Source organism: Anabrus simplex, chromosome 1 (genome assembly GCF_040414725.1).
Source record: "Anabrus simplex isolate iqAnaSimp1 chromosome 1, ASM4041472v1, whole genome shotgun sequence".
Taxonomy (NCBI): Eukaryota; Metazoa; Arthropoda; class Insecta; order Orthoptera; family Tettigoniidae; genus Anabrus; species Anabrus simplex.
The window spans coordinates 1,339,820,215-1,339,841,953 of record NC_090265.1 but is presented as its reverse complement, the minus strand read 5'-3'; the positions used below and the strand labels follow the sequence as shown (position 1 = coordinate 1,339,841,953).

Genomic DNA, 21,739 nt, shown 5'->3' with positions numbered 1-21,739 from the left:
AAGATGCAATAAGTTTCTAATATAGAGTATCTGTGGGAGAATTGCTCACCATTACAGTAGATGCTGAACATCACCTCCTGGCTGTAGACACATCCATACCCATCGTTGCAGGTTTCTGATATTTCTTGCAGTACCTCTGTGTCAATATTGTTAATTTTGGTGACAATGCTCTTTTTCAAATCATTTGTTCTTGGCCAATTACAATAAACTTGATCTTTAAGGCAACTCCACATGATTAACCATTTCAATCCTAGCAGTAGTGCGACAAGTATGATGGAGAAACTCGGGTGGGAGATGCTGGAAGCTCAAAGGAAGCGAACACACTTATGGGCCATGTACAAGGCCTACATGAATAAGCCAGCTTGGGAGAGTTGAACAGTCGACTAGAAAAGCCCTGTTACACAAGTAGGACAGATCATCCTCATAAAGTAAAAGATGGTTTGCAGAAAACTAACTGTAGTAAATATCAGTTTGTAAAATGGGGAACTGATGATTGGAATGCATTGCCTGCCGCTGCCTTAGAGCCTTTTCCCAAAAATGTAAACTGCTTCAAGAATAGACTCCAGTATTCTGTAAATTGTAGTGACTTGTATATGAATATATCGTATTTACACTGCTATCATAATAGTAATTATACCGCTCACTCTACTGTAAGTCATAGTGCAAATTTTTAAAATAAATGGCAGGAAAAAAAAATTCCAAACACCATGAAATAAGGAACGTAGAATATGGAAATTTTGGCAATTTTGGTAACATATTTGATTGATTAAAGGTACAAACCATCACAAATGCACCATGTTGGTCCATTAAAAACTGGTGTAATCACCTGACTGTTGAATGCAGGCATGCAAACGTGCATGCATTGTGTTGTACAGGTGCCGGATGTTAGGTTGTAGGATGGAGTTCCATGCCTGTTGCACTTGGTCGGTCAATACAGAGATGGTTAATGCCGCTTGTCGATAACGCTGGAGTTGTCATCCAATGATGTCCCATACATGCTCAACTGGGGACAGATCGGGGGATTGAGCAGGCAAAGGCAACATGTCGACACACTGTAGAGCACGTTGGGTTACAACAGTAGCATGGGGGCGTGTATTATTCTGTTGGATAACACCCCCCGGGAATGCTATTCATGAATGGCAACGCAAGAAGTCGAATGACCAGACAGATGTAAACATCCGCAGTCAGGGTGCATGGTATAACCACAAGAGTGCTCCTGCTGACATAGGAAATTGCTCCCCAGACCAAACTCCCAGTGTAGGCCCAGTATGTCGACGTCGCAGACAGGTGGAATGCAGGCGCTCACCTGGCCTCCTCCTAACCAACACACGGCCATCAATAGCACCAAGGCAAAACCAGCTTTCATCGGAAAACACAACGGACCTCCACTCCATCCTCCAATGAGCTCTCGCTTGACACCCTGAAGTCGCAGACGGCAGTGGTTTGGGGTAAGTGGAATGCACGCTATAGGGCGTCTGGTTCGGAGCTGTCCTTCAATTACCCGATTTTAAACAGTTTGCTGTGTCACTGTGGTGCCAACTGCCGCCGACGCAGTCCACTGCGCCACAGCCATATGCTGAATACAGTGGTCCTCCCTCTCGGTGGTGCCACGGGGACGTCCAAAGCCCTGTCATCTTGCGAGCGTACCTTTTTATGACCACTGCTGTCAGCATGCAAGCACAGTGGAGACATTCCTGCCAAATCGTTCTGCAAGAGCACGGAAGGAAAATCCACCTTTACGTAGCGTATTATGCAGCGTCGTTCAACCGCAGTGAGCTGTTGATACTGGCCTCTTCATCGTCGTAAAGGCATTCTTGACCCACTCATAGACACTCTGTCCAATCTCATGGGTAATTAACGCTCTCGCACAGTACAGCCTGTATTTAAAGCAAACCTGATGTGCAATGTCACGGGGCCACTACTAGCGCCATGCTAATGCGATTTGCGGGAAATTTGAATCAATGTCGTCTTTCAAATATAGAAACATGCCTACTAACATTCGTTAATCTAGTACAACCCCTTCTTGGCGTTTGGATATTTTTTTCCGCCAATATACTTCAGGTACGCATGAATTTGTACATGACGGTGTTGTAATGTTAAGCTAGTAGTAAGTCATTGCACTGCTCAACTTATATTATTTATTGTAAGCCGTAGTGTTAAGCACTGGAAATACAGAAGGTCCTTCAGGATCTCTGGGAATGATGTTTGAAGGGTGCTTATGAAAAGCCATGTCTCCACCAACAATCATGCTCAATTGGAAAGCCAGCATTCCTAGGAATAGCTCAACAACGAAATTTCCATTACAGCAGACTCTTTTGCAGAGTACATGTACCTTATCCCACTCCTCCTGACAGGCTTTCCAGAAGCCATTGATAGTGCGTTGACGTCTAGCTCTGAACGCCCTTTTTAGCAGTACAAATGCAGAGAAGTCCGCGGGTGCCTTTAGCGGAATGTCAGTAAAAGGAATTGCATGGATCCAGTTTCTATCTCCATTCTCTCGAAGAAAAGGCGAGTTGAATGAGAGATGTGACTGGATGGTTTATCTTTAAGTACCCATACCAGATTTTTTTGTCCTCCCATACAGAGCTGGGATATCTGTGTTGTAAATGGGTGTTAAAACCTCTTTGCTGATAGTATGTTGTAGAGTTCACCTTCACATTATTAGCGACACTACGAATGATTAACTTGCCAATGTAATGGTATCCGGTGATGGCCATGAAACCCCTTGGAAAACTTTCCTGGCATTCTTTATACAATGTCTGATAGTTTTGTTTTGTCTCTAGGGCAACAGTAAATTGAGTGGGATTTGTTACAGTCAATAAGGTACACGTATGCTTTGTCACACTTTTCCATCTGTCCCTCATACAGCTTTCTTGCGTTAGTGCGACATTCTGAAATGCGACGTAACAACAGCTTGTGAACTCGCCGCTTATGCTGCTTTTCTAATTGTAGGTCCATGTTGATTATGGTATTAACTGTTGAGACAGACATTCCCAACTTTCGTGCAATAGTCCTTTTGTGGGGGAGGGTTACCACCTGAGAGAAGAGCCTTCACTTTCCTCACCACTCCTGGTGTACAGCTGGTGGCTGGTCGTGGATTTGCCTATTTTTTTCCCCCATCTGGAATTAAGCCATCGGCCTTTGCCTTTTATATTCAATACAGCCCTGATCCTGTTCTTTGATAACAAGAAATCACACTTCTTGCACATTCCTTGGATTGCAGAATAGCTACATTTAGCATCAGAAAGGGCTATGATGTAGCCTTCGCAATAAGGGTCAATCCGCTTCGGCATTGTTGCAGCTAATATCACGAAACTCTACACACACGTTCTCAGTACTGACACGAATCCATCACTTCCTGTTTTGACGTGCTCAAGTTGATAACAGCGCCACCACCGGCCTTCAAACTCGTCACCAGAGATCCCGAACAACCGTCTGTACTTAAGTTGTGTGTTAATTTGTATATGATGATGCTGGATTTTTAAGTGTTAAACTAATAGTATTTCTTGTAATATTTCCTTTCCATGGAATTGCTTTTTGTACTGTTGTTGTTGTATAATTACATTTTAACTTTACTTCATTATCACACTAATGTAAGTGATCACTGCCACTGGGATATTTCCCAATTGTGATGTACTTGTTAATAATAATAGTAATAAAAATGAAAATCCACAGCCTGTTTCCAGTCATTCGACTGGGTCAGGAATGGAATGAATGGAGCCCCCCATCTAGCGGCGAGGATTAGAATTGTGCCAGCTGCCGAAGCCTGTCGCACTCCTCCTGTGCAATGAATATTATTATTTTGTCTCTGTGTTTTCCAAATTCATACGTTCCTCATAGAAGTCCACCTTTTCAATACACTTTGTGATTTATTAAAAATCAAAATCGAAGTTACATGTTAAAACAACGGGACATGTTTCGCCTGTAATATAATGGGCATCTTCAGCCATATTATCCTTAATGTTAAAATTACAATTAAAGTGGTGAGTGGTAGACTAGACCTGATTTTAATTTTTAACCCTTTCCCGCCCTTAGCGCCCGCCTGTTAACTTTGCCTTCCGGTCCTTAGCGCCTGAAAGCACCCTGCTGAATTATCTGCACACGTCTGCAATCTGTACGATAGTTTTGTTTTGTAATTTTTCCAGTAGTGAAGTGTTTATAAGGCATTCGAAGCGGAAGCTGACCGAACCATCAGAATCAGTCTATAACATGTGTACGTAACATGACATTGACACAAGCCTGGAATGAAACATCCGGCGATGAGACAATTCTTTCATGAACTTATAAAATATTAAACGTTTATTTAATAATGCTTATCTATGTAGTATTAATAGTAGTTACATTTGTCTTTATTAATGAGGAAACATTTTAAAAATTTTGTATGAAGAAACTGCTGATCACGTGGATTGACTCAAAATAAAACTATTTAACATCTTGGTCTTGCTGCTGTTAAAAATCCATTTAAGATGTTCTTATCCTCCACTGAATTTCTTTCTACCTCATAAGATCTATTTAGAATAAGTTGCCCCCTTAGATAAGATGTCAAGTTCGCTGATGAAGAGAGTGGGTCATCTCTTGAAACATGTACGAGTAATAATTATGTAAACTTTTGAATTGTATAATAAATATTGACAGGGCGGACCCAACGACTAACTATGGCATTTTTCACTATAATCTCTTCAGAATGTCCCTTGTGTAGTAATATGGGATTTGATATCAAAATGGATTGGGGGGGGGGGGGGGTGTAGCCTATTGAGTATGGCGACATCACTCAAATACTTCAAAGAACTAAATTCTCATAGTTCCAAGTTCCACTGTCATTTAAAAAAAAAAAAACAATCTGGCACTATGAACAAAGAGACCAGAACAATCTTGTCTAGTATATAAATCTCAATTCCCTTCTCTTCTTCCACCATTTTCCCTCTAAAGGGCAATATTGCTCTAGTTCAGATTTCTTCTTACACTTGCTATACATCTCCTCTAGCTCTACCACTCACATACTTAACCTCCATCATTTGTTTCCATATTCTTTACTCCTACAACCAAATTATCTTAGCAAATGCAAATTCATATTCAGCCTTTTCAGAATAAGTTTCCTTCATCTCTACTTCTCATACTTTGTCTTCCTTATTATACCTCTAAGGAATTTCATCACACAGACTTGCATTTTGCTCTTCTTACCTTTTACAATGCATGTAAATTCCAACACTAGGTAAGCAAGTGGCAGACTGGTCATGTTCACACTTCCTGTTGTATATCGATTTTATTATGACACTGTAGTCAGTACATTCCGAGTCTAATTATTGACTAATGGGGATGTACACTATCTGACATCAACTCAAAACTGTCCTCCAAGTGTTCCTCGACATACTGCCCAGTGGAAATTAATATGGGGTGGGGCAGATCAGTCTTCCTGCAGAACAGTAGCAAGCGTAATTAGTGATATGGATCATTTGAGGTCTGGAGTAAATCCTGGTTTAGCTCATCCCATATATGTTTGATAGGACTGAGGTCAGGCCTCTTGGCTGGCCAGTTCATAACCTTATCCCTAAACTACTCTTGAACAGACCCCATTTTATGACAGGCTGAAACACAGTAATCTCTGAACTGATCTACCGCAGACAACATGGAGCTGGTCAAAATGTCCTTATATCCTTCCTAATTAAACAGTGTAAAAGCATCTTAGCTCCTGTTATAGTCAAGCTTGTCACTCTCTCCTTCAACATAGGATGTGTACCAGATAAGCTATATATAGCAAGAATTGTCCCAGTTTATAAAAATGGCAAAGTAGGAGGACCCACCCCCTGCAATTACAGACCTATATCAATTGTCAGAAGAGAAGGCAGTGAAAGCAACTTCTTGTTTCTTAGCTCAATCACTTATTTTTCACGTAGGTAATAAGGATTGTTAGAAAAACATGCACTAACTCAGCCCTTGTTAATGTCAAACAATTATTGCAAATGAGCTTAAACACAGTAATGGTTTTTGTGCAGGGGGAAGGGGAAGGGGGTATTTATCGACTTATGTGAATCTTTGGATATCATTTATCGTAATACATTGTTGAAAAAATTAGAAAAAGCAGGGATTAAGGGAAATTCCTTTAAAATAGTTTGAAAGCTTTTTAACAATAGACATGTTGACATGAATGGTACTGGTATCTATAGTTCATTTACGGAAGTCAAGTATGGAATTCCACAAGGATATCTTCTTGGACTGGTTTTGTTAATTACTTCTGAGAATGACTTTTTTTTTTTTTTTTACATTCCTCTGAAAGGCCAACTTTCATTATTTGTACATGATAATGGGTTACTTTACAAGGGTGAGAATCAGGACACGGCAATACAAGCTTTGCAGAACGATTTCAATAAGATACAAAATTGGTGTAATGTAAATTCCAAGAAAACAGTCTTTATGTTATGTTACAGAATGGATGCGTATCCAACAGAACCACAGAACTCTTATTTTACTGAATAATGACTGTAAAAGGAAAGTTGACTGTTTTAAACACCTGATTCTTATCTTGACTGGAACCAACCATACAGAGTCTATCAAAAAGAAAATAATATCTTGTACTGGAGTTTAAAATAGCTTCGGTAGATTATTAACAATGGAAGCATAAGAAAATGACTACTATGCTCCAATTTATAGCTACCTCCAAAATATTAATATAATTTGGAGCTTTTGATCGCAAGGCCAGTTAGCTGAGCTCTAGTTGTTACAGAGCAGATAACTTATAGGCCTTAACAAATTGTTATTCAATACTAGATTCCTCCAGAAACTGTTCAACTTTGACTGCCCACCGAACATAATGCGATGCGTTGTACTGGGTCAAATATTTCATTATAGCAGACTAGCCCCTGAAATGCCTTAGTTTGATAAACACCATCACATAGCTAAAAGAATACAGGCAAATATGGTGGCTATCATGCAACTAACATGGACAAATATGTACAGAAATGGTGTGGTTTTTGTCTTACTTAAAAATTAGCAGTGCCATTTCATTATATGAGACCAATTCCTAATACTTTTGAACCATTTTTACAGCTTTATATGCACTTTTCCCCTTCTGGTGTAAAATTTGCATTTTGTCCATCCAAGGTACTGGTTCTTAAGTGATAATATAGACTGTGTCCAAAAGCATTTGCAATTTGTAACACACAACTGTAAGATGAATGCTGAAAGTGAGGATCTATTCTTGTTCTTAATGATTTAAATATTGTACATTTTGTATTCCCTGTGTTAACAAAGATGATTATATTCATAACTAATGTATAATAACAGAAACCAAATTATTTTCTCACTCATAATGGCAATTAAAGCTAGAAAAAACACCATGCTGAAAGACAAAGTTGTTGTTGGTGTGGTAGTGGTGCTGGTGGTCGTACAATTCTATGGCAAACACAGGAAGTACATGAAGGGGTATTTCACACACAGAAAGGACCAAACAGAGTGGTACCAGGTGAGTTGGCTGTGCAGCTGTGAACTTGCATCCAGGAGATAGTGGGTTCGAACCCCACTGTCGGCAACCCTGAAGATGGTTTTCTGCAGTTTCCTTTTCTTTTTTTTTTGTGCTATTTTGCTTAACGTTGCACCGACACAGATAGGTCTTATGGTGACTGCGACGATGAGACAGGAAAGGCCTAGGAATGGGAAGGAAGCGGCTGTGGCCTTAATTAAGGTACAGCCCCAGAATTTGCGTGGTGTAAAAATGGGAAACCACTGAAAACCACCTTCAGGGCTGCCGACAGTGGGGTTCGAACCCTCTATCTCCCGGATGCAAGCTCACATCCGTGCACTCCTAACCACACGGCCAACTTTCCTGGTGGTTTCCCATTTTCACACCAGGGAAATTCTGGGGCTGTACCTTAACACCACGGCCGCATCTTTCCCACGCCTAAGCCTTTCTTATCCCATCATCGCCATAAGACCTATCTGTGCCGGTGCGACGAAAAAAAACAGAGTGGTAGTGGTGGTGGTTATTGTTTTAAGAGGAAGAACCACTGGGCAACCATCCCCTATTAACACTAATCAGAGGGGAAAAAAAGGAAGAATCCGACACTTCCTCACAACCTAATACCGTCAGGGTAAAAAAAAGAACAGGAGTTGACTGAGCGAGGTTGGATGGGATAGACGAAAGTAAGGAGCCTGGCACAAAGTGGAAGCAAAGCCGGGACTCAGCTGAGGGTCCTGTAGTCGCTAACCCATGCTCCCAAGTAAAGAGCCCCTGGGGCCCCCTTTAGTCGCATCTTATGACAGGCAGGGATACCGTGGGTGTTTTTCTACCATCCCCACCCACAGGGGGTAAACAAACAGACACTGCTGGAATTTTCATACTTTGTTTTAGGTGTACAACATTGCTTCACAGAAACTTCGGTGGTTTGTCAATACAGCCGAGTATCAGATTTAAGTTTCATTTAATCCATCGTCTTCACATTCAGGGAGGACTCTATTCAAGACTAAATATTATTTAGTAATATTAGCACATAAAATTAAATACAATCATAATTCGAGCAGATATCAAAAAGCCCACCTGGTAGCCACAATTGTTAAGGCGTTAAGTCTATAAAGGGTCTGACACCATGGATAGCTGGTTTTGAGACCCATTGGTAGAAAAAAATTTCACCATCAAAATGTTGGCTGGGAGGGTAGGAAAGGTGGTAGTACACAATTTCTAATCACTAGATTGCATCCCAAAAGCCTGGATTCTATTCCAAACCACTCTGCAGTGTTGATGGTGATTTGCCCGTTGGATGGGGACGTTAAAACTTGAGCAGACCCCTTGGTGCTATTCGACAGGAATAGGCTATGTGCCAGCACCGGGCTTCACCCTCTCTCCCTTCCTTCTAGCATATACAGGATGAAGCAAAATTTGCGTACTCGTGTGTCGCAGCACGACTCCTCACCAATAAAAAAGTCTCTCACAAAAGTCCGTCCTGCGAGTATATCTGGCAGAAAAAGGACGTTGAAGAGTGGCTATCTGGCAACACTGTAACCACATTTATGGTAACTACCTCTGTCAGCACTTATTAGCCATGTTGTACAGTTGGTGCAGTGGATAGAGTTTTGAATTAGCATGCAGGAGGTCGAGGGTTCGATGCTGGGTTGAGGAGCATTTTTATATTTGCTAATTTCCATTGGACATTACAATACTGTTATACAGTAAGACACCGTATCTTAGGTCACATGTATCCTACATTTACAACATTTTGTAACTTGAACACAACAAATACGTGGTTAGACAAATAAGATATAGACAGTTGAAACAAATTACCTGTCACAGGACAGAATAACTACACAAACAATATCACTTTCGAGATGCTAAAGATGATAGCACAATACAATAACACAACATCTACTTGCCATTTGCATACTACATGTAATTGTTATGAGCACTCAGATGTAGCACATTAGCAATAATACGGTCCATATTAATGACCACATGACCTTCACAACAGAATACGTTGTCCTCAGAACAACACATACAAACTGTAACTCAGTTTGGACATTATTCGCAAAGCATATTGCTAGGCCTACTGGTAACATAAGGCCCTAACGAAATGTAACGGACCTGAACAAGGCAAGAATAATAGTTGGTACTAATCTATGGGATCATTGGAGGAGGGGACAAAGAAAACAGGTTTCGCATCTAGTAGATGAGTGGTGCGAATAAATTCATGCCCACGATGTGGAAAGGGCATCTTTCAAAGCTGACCAATGAAAACGATTGTTCGTCCATTTCTAGGATCATAGTATGTAAGTGCAAATGGTTTCTAGAGGACCAGCTGCAATCGCTGTTGACGATTAAGAAGCCAGATACCATACCACCTGGACTACATTTACGAAATAAAAAACATACGCCTCAACCCAGGATCGACCATTCGACCTCCTGCACACTAACCCAAAACTCTATCCAATACACCAACTGTACAGCACGACTGACAGAGGTAGTTACCCTTCATGTGGTTACAGTGTTGCCAGTATGCCACTCTTCAACGTCCCTTTTCTGCCAGATATACACGCAGGACTAAAGTTTGTGAGAGATATTCTTTTTACTGCTGGCATGTGAGGAGTTGTGCTGCGACGCCCGAGTGCGCGAATTTTGCTTCACCCTTTATATAATGTCATTCATTCCCTCCCATTAACTACTACGATGAGGTTGAAATCAGGAAAGGCATCCGGTCGTGAAAACTCGCCATGATGATCCATCTCGCTTCATACCAGATCCTGTAGGGAAACCGGACAAGGGCTGGACATACATAGTCAGGCAGATACAAGTAACAAATTCCTTTCTAAAAGATCTTTCTGTAATTATACCGCAAGATAAACAGAAAACTACCTCTACCAAGAGTAAATAGTGTAAAATATGCAATAATCGTCATACTGTATAGGGCAATACAAGCCTTCAATTCTACTACCATACAAGTAAAAAGCTCAAAACTTGAATTCCAAGTATTTATTGAAGTGACACATTTGGCATAAGCATAACTCCTAATTTTTTAAAACACCTATTTCTCTCCACAGTGCAATTACAAATTTTTGTTTTTCTCATTAGGATATAATAAATATTTTAGTGTTCTTCCTCAATTCTTTAACCTACTCTCTACTGTATATATTCTCAGTATAATCCTAATCTAACAAGCGGAGTAGCTAAGGAGCTAGGCTCTGCATTCAGGAGACGAGTAGGTTCCCACCCCACCGTTGGCTGCCCTGAGAATGACTTTCTGGGGTTTTCTCTTTGTACTTCCAGATAAATGCCAAGACAGTTCCTATTCATAGGGCACCGCAATTCCTTCCACCTCTTTACCCAATTTCATTCATCATCTTCAATTCACCTTCATTAGATCTTCAAATGAGGCTGGCATCAGGAACAGCATCCAGCCATAAAAACAGGCCTTATAAATTTCTGTCACCTCATCCCCGACCCTGGATCAGGAAATGTGTCCAAAGGGGTAGTCTTTTTTTTTTTCCTACTCGTTAAATGCCTTACTAATACATCGAAGGTTTTCGGTAACAGAAGGATGGGAAACGGCTAGAGTTGGGAGGGTAGCGGCCGTGGTCTTAATTAAGGTGCAGCCACAGCATTTGCCTGGTGTTAAAATAGGAAACCACAGAAAACCAATGGGTATTTCTTGAGATGAAATTAATTTCTTCCTTCTTTATGTGTAACATGTATTCATCTGTATTGTAAGTAGAAAGATCTTATAACCTGTACTAAACTACATTTTGTTTCCTGAATATACTATTTATTTTAAATAATTTACCAACTAGGCCAAGTTTAATAATAATGTTATTGTTTTTATGTCCCATTAATTACCTTTGGAGGTTTTCAGAGATGCTGAGGTGCCGGAATTTTGTCCTGCAGGAGTTCTTTTACGTGCTAGTAAATCTACTGACACGAGGCTGAGTTATTTGAGCACCTTCAAATACCAGCGGACTGAGCCAGGATCGAACCCGCCAAGTTGGGGTCAGAAGGTCAGTGCCTCAGCCGTCTGAGCCGCTCAGCCCGGCTATGCCAAGTTTAATTTAGTTATACTTCACTATTCTAACTAAACAGATAACAATGGCATTCGACCTCCAGAAATACATGATGCAGGTCTTTTGAGTTGACATCCATCGGTGACCTGCACGTCTGTGAGGATGGGGCCCTACCCAGAATCAAATCTAAAGTTTAAGACAGCACAAGAAGTTAAATCTGAGGGGACAAGGATGGGATAGGAAGGAGAAGAACCAGAATAGGTACAGCCTCATTGAAACCAGGCAATTAGGTACAAATTGCCTTTCGATGCACCAAGCCCACAGTAATACTAGCCTATATGAAGTGTCAAAGTGGATCAGAACAAAGATCTAAAGAGAACAATAGAAGCGACTCACATCACTTGCATATCTAAGGAGGTGCAAGAGCCTGACCGGATAAGGGTGACAGAAGAAGGGGTAGAAATGAATAAGAAGAAAAAGAAAAAAACATAGAAATCTCTGAGCAAATAAGGAGACATCTTTTTAATCTAACTTTAATCCACGACCAATCCAGCATGGGTGACCCTGAGCTGGCACAGCCCTCACGATCTATAAACACACAAGCCACCACACCAACTTCAAGATCTTGGTATCTCTATAAGGAAGTCCACAACTATGTCTAGCTGCAACAATAAATGACCATTGTAGCTACTACTGATATATAATTTGGTCAAGCAACTCACTTACCTTGAGGTAGATCAGATGGACGAATTCTTCTAAGAACAGGTGCCAACTGGAGGGGATCATTCTTGTTCTTTACGCTTTGCCACGCATTGATGAATTCACAGACTGATGTAATTTTACAGGCAGCATTATCTTCCAACGATAAATCTTCGATTCCTTCTGCCTGGAATGACAATAAAAATTTGCATTAATTAAGAAAGTGTTCTCAGCATTCTTGAGTATAAAGAAAATGTGAGGTACAAGAAAAAAAAAAAATCTCTTAGAGAACAGTTCTCCACACAATAAGTAGGGTTCTCTATCAAGCATTGTCACAGCTTGTCCAGGCATCATTACTTACACAACATATTGAAAGTAATCAAATAACAACCTAAGAACTTACACAACATATTGAAAGTAATCAATAACAACCTAAGAACTTACACAACATATTGAAAGTAATCAATAACAACCTAAGAAATATAATCACTTCTACAGGCTCAGAAAATAACTACAGTATAACCAGAAACACTTCTGCTCAATACATTATCCAGCATGTTATGCAATATTTATTTATTTCTTCTTCTTTTTTTTTTTTACAAGTTGCTTTACGTCATATCGACACAGATACGTCTTATGGCGACGATGTAATAGGAAAGGCCTAGGAGTGGGAAGGAAGCGGCTGTGGCCTTAATTAAGGTGCAGCCCCAGCATTTGCCTGGTATGAAAATGGGAAACCACGGAAACCAATCTTCGAGGCTGGCAACAGTGGAGTTCGAACCCACTATCTCTCGGATGCAAGCTCACAGCTGCCCACCTCTAACCGCAGGGCCAACTCACCCACTTTTTTTTTCCTTCCTGAACATCGTTTTATAAAGCCTTTAAAATTTACCCCATATTTTATGCTTGAATCTCACCTATTACGCTTTAGTTCATGGAATATTGATTCATTTTCAACAATGCTTAGTGAAAAGTTAAATTTACATTACTTGTTCTCACTAGGACTAGCTATACAGTTTTGTCTGTACATTGATCAGAATTAAAAAAGAATGGCATTTGTGTATCGGTCATATCCATAGTAAGATGGAAATGCAATTTTCAATTTTCCAGCATGTCTTTTTTTTTTCTTTTTTTTTTTTTTGCTAGTTGCTTTACATCGCACCGACACAGATAAGTCTTTTGGTGATGATAGGACAGGAAAGGGCTAGGAATGGGAAAGAAGCGGCCGTGGTCTTAATTAAGGTACAGCCCCAGCATTTGCCTGGTGTGAAAATGGGAAACCACGGAAAACCATCTTCAGGGCTGCCGACAGTGGGGTTTGAACCCACTATCTCCTGGATACGAGCTCACAGCTGCGCGCTCCTAACCTCCAGCATCTCTGTCTAGATGTATGTAAGCACATCACGTTAGAAAGGACGAACAGAATTTAATGAAAATTGGTACGGAATGTCAGAGAATTTGGTACTACAGCATAGGCTATAAATGAAAATGGTAGTTTGGGGGAAGGCCTAGCATTTAATTTTCAAATATCGTTATTAATGAGGGATCCTATTGATACATGCTACAAAACAAAAGTTGTAGAGAATACAGTTTTCCGGTCATTTCTCTCTCATACAGTTTTACCGTACCAGCTATGATAACAGAGATATTCATAATTTAGACTTTTGCTGTTTACTCCATGTCAATGCCGAGCATCACTAACATGGAAATATTGTTCAGTCGTATTCACTGGTGATGGTGGCACTTTTGTCATGATTGTCTTAAGGTGAATGCGCGTTCTCCTCAGTGCATATCAAGTAAGGAAAATTGTAAAGACTACCGAAATGAGAAAAAGTCATGAAAGAAGGAAGAAGGACCCCCTTTACAATGGATGCTCTAATATCACAGTCAAAAGAAAACTAGATGCGAAGGCCTACCATATCGGAACCCAATACCTGGCTTTCTTTTATAGTGGAAGGAAGATGAGCAATTCTTCAAAACAATATGAAACTGCAAACGGACACAGAGAGCAAGGAAGCAGGTACGTCGCTACAAGCCGCTGACAGGGAGAGGCATGTCCACTTATGTGCCTCAGAATCTGAAGAACAACTTGAGCGGTGGACAAAAATTATAATCATGCACATGGTAAGTAATTACCCCATCAATGGAGAGTACTTCAGCTAGTTAATTTACACAAAGTATTACACCTGTTTTTTGTTTGCTTTGTGAAAATGGAGAGTTGCAATAGTAGCCCTAGTGTACAAAGGAAAGGGGGATAAAATAATGCAGATAATTACAGGTCACACAGCTTGACATGTTGCTGGTAAGCCCTGGGAAAGCATTCTTTCTGATATTACACTAGTTCGCATTTTTACTGTTTTTTTTTTTTTTTTGCCTGGTGTGAAAATGGGAAGGAAACCACGGAAAACCATCTTGATGGCTGCCGACAGTGGGGCTCAAACCCACTACCTCCCAGACGCAAGCTCAAATCTGCGCAACCCTAACCGCACGGCCAACTCGCCCGGTTGTTTGCAATATTAGTAACTGGTTTGACAGAAGATAGTTCAGGTTTTGGAAAGGTTATTCCAGTGAGGCTCAACTTGTAGGATTCCAGCAGGATATAGCTGATATTTTAGATTAAGGAAGTCAAATGGACTGTATCGCTATTCACCTATCCAAGGCTTTTGAAATACTAAATCATGGGAGACTACTGATGAAAATGTAGGCTAATGAATCAGACAATAGAGTGGTTGAATGGGAGGCTAAGTTTCTAGAAAACAGAAAATTAGAGTAGGTGAAGCATTATCTGATCCCGTAATAATTAAAAGGTGGGGTCTCAAAAGGCAGTCAGTATTTGACCTTTATGTTTGCTTATATTCATAAATGATACAAGTAAAGAACTGGAATCACAGATAAGGCTTTTCGCAGATGATGTTATACTGTATCGAGTGATGAATAGTTACACGATTGTGCACTACTACAAAAAGACTGACAATGTTGTGAGTTGGACAGCAATGGTAAGATGGAAAATGGTTGTAAGAATTAGCAACAGGAAAATTCCTCTCAGCATTGATGGGGTGTTAGTACCTTATAAGGATCACTAAGTACCTAGGTGTTAATATAAAGAAAGATCTTCATTGGGGCAACCACAGTAACAAGGTTATAATAAGATTACAGATCACTTCATATACTGTAGTTATGAGGTTATTTAGGGGCAGTAATAAAGATGCGAAAGAGAGAGCACAAGTCTCTGGTAAGACCCCAATCGGAGTACGTTTCCAGTCTATAGGACCCACACCAGGATTACTTGATACATGAACTGGAAAAGATCCAAAGGAAAGCAGCACAATTTGTTCCAAGTGATTTCTAAGAGTAGTGTTACGATAATGTTGCAAAATTTTGGCTGGGAAGACTTGGGACTACAGAGACTAGCTGCTCGACTAAGTGGTATGTTCTGAGCTGTCAGTGGAGAGTTGACGCTGAAACACATTAGCAGACAAATAAGATTGAGTGGAGCTTTTAAAGGTACGAAATATAACATTAAGATAAAATTGGAATTCAAGAGGACAAATTGAGGCAAATATTCATTTCTAAGAAGAAGAATTTGGAATTGGAATAATTTATCAAGAGAAATGCTCGATAAATTTCAAAGATCTTTGAAATCATTTAAGAAAAGACAGGTAAACAAGTGGTTATAGCCCTAATTACAGATCAATGATGATTGATTGAATAATACCAAAACTTCAGTTTGTTACCCCTCCTCTCTCACAACTTTCACATTCCTTAGTTTTGGAAAGTTTTGATTATCAATTTTACATCCGTGGTGTATTTAAGTACCCGTGGGATTAAAATGAGTATTAAATGAAACACACTTTCTTTGTTGGATAAATTATATATCTTAAGGAAGCACCATAAAAACACTGTTCTTAATTGGAAACAACTCTCTGATTCATTTGGCATTCTATCATCAACATTTAGAACAATAACATTGATTCAATCATGACAACTACATTGTTGGAAGGATGCAAGCAGAGGAAAATGAAATGCAGGAAACATAAGTATTGTGAAAAGATTTTAGTTGAATGGCTTCATCAGTTCTAGAACTCACATGAATACTTTGTTTACCTGTTATGCTGTACGTACAGTGGATTGTCTTTCGCTTAAGATGCTGTTAACATTCAATTGCTCGAAGAGCGTTTTACCTGGGTTTTACTGTAATAGAAAAAGTTTGATGCAAGATGGTAGGGAAATAGTGATCATCAGACTCATCAATTTCCTGCAACTTTACTTTTAACTTTAATCTATAGAAATCACTCATTATATGGTAATACATATAACACTATAACATGCCAGTAAAGAAAAATACACACTATTAAACAAACAATAACGTGTTTTGTTTTACAATTACAATCTCAAATTATATCAAATCATCTTAAACCATGCACATATATGTACAATATTGTTTATGTTGTGTAAACTTGTCATTGATTTCGAGAGTTGGTGATATTATTAACAAGAAATAACAAACATATAATGATTGTAGTATTGCTCAACTTATGGAAATAATCTACTTATCTAAGCTGTTAATCAATTGACTTACCTTCAGCAACTGGTTCTGGACTGTGGTCAGTGCCTTTGCTTGGTCTAGGAATCTAAGTAGGGGGAGAGAAGGGGAATTATGTAGGCAACAAACTCTGTTCTATGGAGAGTGGAGGAAGACTAGGGGAGTGAGGAGGGAAAGTGTTGTTTATTCATGTTGTAATGTATTTTTGTGTATTAAGAAGTAAACACGAGTTAATGATTTTGATGAATTATAAGGAATTGAATTAAAGAATATATTGTAAGACATTTTTATTGATAAATAATAACCCAAAAAAAGGTCTCGCATGGCAAAATCGCTGCATAAATTCTACAGATAAGAATATCCTAACTCTAGACGTTTAAGTCAAAGTAACCTCCTGTGGGATTCATAAAGCACTAATGCAAACAGTGAGAAATGTTGTTCGCAAGTTAATTAAGTAGGGTGAGGGAAATTTTTTAAATGTGTATGATTGAGGTTGATTTGGTTGCTTTTATTTTTGACGTGCAAGATCTGTGTTGTTGATGTCTGTGAATTGGTTTCTTGCACATACTCGTTATTTGGAGGAAAGGTCTTTTTTGTATAGGCTGTATTTGCTGATGTGTTTCTGCAGTGTGTTGTCCATTCTAAAGCCTACATTTAGATCTTGGTTTTTTTTTTTAAATACTAGCTATTTTGCATGTGTTCTTGTTAACATAGTTGAGGACAATCTAGTCTGTTAAGTGTAGTTTTTCTGGAGTTTTTTCTTTTGTTTAATAATTTATCTACTGTGTCAGGAGGATTGTTTTTCTTCACGATTTGTTTTATTATTTGTATTTCTTCAATGAAATCTGTTATGCTCATTGCTATGGAAACTGCTCTGTGTATCAGTGTATTTAGTCCTGCTACTTTGTGTGTGTATGGGTGCTTTGATTCGTTGTCAATTGTGAGTGGTGTTTGAGTGGGTTTTTTATATATTTTATATGACAGGTTGGCATTATTCCTACTTCATAGCTGTTAGGTTATAAATTAACTGAGTCAAAACTTCAGACATTACAAATTATTCTTCCTGATTTTGATGTCTGAAAACATTTTTTTCCTTGCTAATTTGTGGTTCCATTGTGAATTTGATTGCTTGTAAAGAATTAAGTGTGTTTTATAAATGTTCATTCGTGACGTCATTATCATATATGCATAATATGTCATCTACATATTATCTGCTCCAGTGTAAGATTCCTTTAGAATGCTGGTTGGTTAAGAAAATGATTTTGAAGTTATTTATGAAAATGTTTGCTATTATTAGGGAATGGAGGCTGAGAATGACTGAAATTGGAATGAAGAATGGGGTAAAGATAAGTTGTGGAAAAAATGCGATGATGTTGGATTGCCTTGCCTTCGCAGACGATGTCATTGTTATTACAGACAACTGTCAAACAGCCAAGAAACAAGTCGAAGAACTACAAAATGTTGCAGTCAAAACAAGGTTAAGAATCTCTTTCGAAAAAACAGCATTCATGGATTCTATAAAAAAAGGCGACATGGACAGACTTGTTACATTGTATGGGGATATCCAGCGTGTGCAAAAATTTAAATACCTGGAAGAAATACTCACCCTCAATGGAGATGAAAAGGATGGATTAAAGGAGAGGGTGAGAAGGATGGAGTTGGCATTCAGACTATGTCATGACACCTATAAGTCCAAGTCTCTCTCAAGTCAGGCCAAGTTAAAACATTACTGCACAGTGGTTAGAACAGAGTGCCTTTATGGAGCAGAAACCTTGACGAGGATGGCTGACCCAGTCCTTGAAAAAAGAGAAAGTTCTTGCGAAAAATCTTAGGCCCTAGAACGTCGACGAGTGACCCAAACAAATTCCGGTTAAGATCGAATTTGGAGCTCTACAAGACAGTAGAAAGAATCACGACTGTGATGAGAAAAAGGAGACTGACCTTTTATGGACATATCAAAAGAATGAACCCTGAGAGATTGGCCAACAGGATACTTCTTCTGCAGGAAAGGTGGAAAAAACAACCGGGATGGCTTACACATGTGTACAATGACTTGGCAGAAATAGGTATCAAGGAGGAGGATATAAAAGAAAGGACATCATTTAGGAAGAAGGTTGCGGGATTGAGGGATGCGTCTGAAGAGCAACATGCGAAGCCACGGAACATCTCGGTGGAAGAACGAGCAAGAAGAAGTCAAAGACTCAAGAATCTTTAGCGAGAGTGTAAAGAGAAGGGTATCAGTCTGCGTGACAGAAGGAAGATTGTGTATACGTGGCCCACAAGTGGCCGTATCGATTAATAATACGTGATAATGGCAAGCCCATGGTTAACCTTTCTCTTAGACAATAGATTTTTGTCGTATGTAAAACTGTTTTGGTTGTTCTAAGAAGGTTAATTATTTTATTTCTGGTAGTGAAATGGTATCTTTTAGGAGGTTTTATATAATTAGTGTACATTAGTGTACATGTTTGTGATGTCAAAGGATACCATTATTGCGCTCTGTTATTTTTAATATATTTAGTTCTTTGATTATTTCACAGTTGTTTGCTTACATTATAACTTGGCACATCTTGGTAATTTACCGTTGGTTTAATAGGACATGAGCTTTTGTGTATTTTGGGGAGGGCTCTTAGTGTGGGTAGTTAGGGATTTTTTTAAAGATCTTTGTCTAGTTTTGTGAGAATAAAGTCTTTTCTCGATTGCTTGTTTTATCTGTTGTTTATAAGTTTCATTTCCGTATTGATGGATATTACTTTACATAAAAACAATATATATACAATTCTCCACCTTATCAATACGAGTTTATTTTACATTACAAATAGCATACAAAACAGCACGCAACAACACCAACATACTATACAATTCCAAATTAGTTAATAACACAAACAAATACAATCATTCAGGAGTCTATCGCCTAAAATGTAACGACTGCCAAGCCAGCTATATAGGACTTACCGGTAGAAGTTTTTTAATACGATATAATGAACATGTAAACGCCGTCAAACACAGACATTTTTCAGCTGTGGGTCAGCATATTGACGATCAAAAACATAATTTCACAGACATTAAGAACGACATGCAAATCCTTAACATGAACCCAAAAAGTCCCTTACTCGGTATAATAGAAGAATTTTATATAAATTTAGACAAATATGTGAATCCAAACTCCAACCTAAATGAAAGTATAGACAGAAACAACATTCTTTTTCATGCAGTAATTCCCTTATTAAAAGATTTCTATATCAAAAGAATAAACAAGCAAAAATCGATATGTTCAAATCAACCGCCTCAAAACCCTCTCCCCTCCAACCCCACTCCTATTACTAACACTCCACCTATCCCCCCAAACCTCCCCTCTACCGCCGCTAACTACAATCTCAGAGCTACGCGCACCAGATCCCAACAGGCAGCTACTAAGAACGCACGGCTCCAGCACTTTACGTAAGTAAACGACATACGTTTCACTATCACACTTTCTATCCACAACATTATCACACTTTTATTTCTATTTCCAGACACTCCACCTTGGTTTCTCATAACATACCAGCTTCCAGAACGCACCAAGACGCATAACTTTCATCATATTTGACTAATGCCACCAATCTTAAACATCGCGTCTACGGAAGAAAACATGCTCCATTAACATTTTTAATAACTTTAACATCTGTAGCTGCCAATAGATCTTCAGATAAACAACAGCATTACCTAATTTGCAGTGGATCATTATAATACTAATTACCTATACATCTTATATTTTTATGGATCCACTTTGTTGGAACGATATATATACAAATCCATTTATTCCAAATCAGTGTATATGCTGTACTGCACACTAACAGCACCAGTGTAATGAGTTTTTATACTAGACATGTGTGGCATACATACCACTGTTTTTGATTATATGCCCATTTTAACAATATTTTAATGTCCACATTAGCATATATTTTTATTCAATTTTAACCTCACACTAAGTTTCAATCAGTATGTAATGACTTTACAAAATGAATTTAGCTTCTAGTATGTACAAAAGCAAGATATTGCACTGATACTTAAATCAAAAATGTTCAAGCCTGTGTTCTATTATATCATTGTGACTAATCAACAGCCAATTCTGTAAATATTTGAACTTGTCACTGTAGAGTTACACAAACATATCTGTGTTCCATACTATATAACTTAAAATTGGATAGTAGTAGCAGTAAGGTAATATGTGTCTCTATGAACAATGCACAATAGTCATGTACTAGACACACCAAACATTAATGATCAGCCTAAACTAGTCTAATTTTTACTATGTGATGTTTTTATGAACAATTTACAATTGTCAACTGAGGATGACCCCATAGGGGTCGAAACTAGTCTTGAATATTTGTAATGTAAAATAAACTCGTATTGATAAGGTGGAGAATTGTATATATATTGTTTTTATGTAAAGTAATATCCATCAATACGGAAATGAAACTTATAAACAACAGTGGAAAAGCCAACCAGGCAAGAAGAATAGCACACAGATATCAAAATCTGAAGATTAAGATCACAAATATTGTTAAAAACATCACTTTCTTAAAACAATGCCTACTTAATAATCTAACTCCTAAATTTCTTAGGAAATATAACAATAAACATAGAAGCACATATCAAACCCAAAACACCCAAAACAAAACCAATCGAATATGGCTGAAAGAAGAAATTAAATTCATGTATAGGAAAAAACAACACCTAAACACACAAATGTATGAAGCGCACCTTAAAGCCTCACATGAGCTACCACACACATACTGGAGCAATTTTCAACAAATAACTAACGAAAAGATAGAAAACATAGCCATACAGAAGCAGAATACCTTAAACAAGAAACTTAACGCACTCAAGACACCACTAAACCAAACCAACCATACACAACATAGACAACATATTACTGTTTCTATTGATAACAACCAACATACTTTCCATCCCCCACTCCAAAACCTAACTAACACAACATTCAATGAAAAAGAAACAATTATACTGAGCAAGGGACCA

General features: G+C 38.6%; 1 protein-coding gene across 2 annotated transcripts in view; it reads right to left on the bottom strand.

Annotated features, from left to right (window-relative positions):
• Positions 1–21,739, bottom strand: part of Spag1 (Spag1 axonemal dynein assembly factor) — a 182,680-nt gene that overhangs the window by 11,894 nt on the left and 149,047 nt on the right. For both annotated transcript variants that reach the window (XM_067152205.2, XM_067152213.2), the window contains one exon: positions 12,202–12,361. In XM_067152205.2, the coding sequence (XP_067008306.2) occupies positions 12,202–12,361 (160 nt within the window). The remainder of the gene's footprint in view (positions 1–12,201; positions 12,362–21,739) is intronic.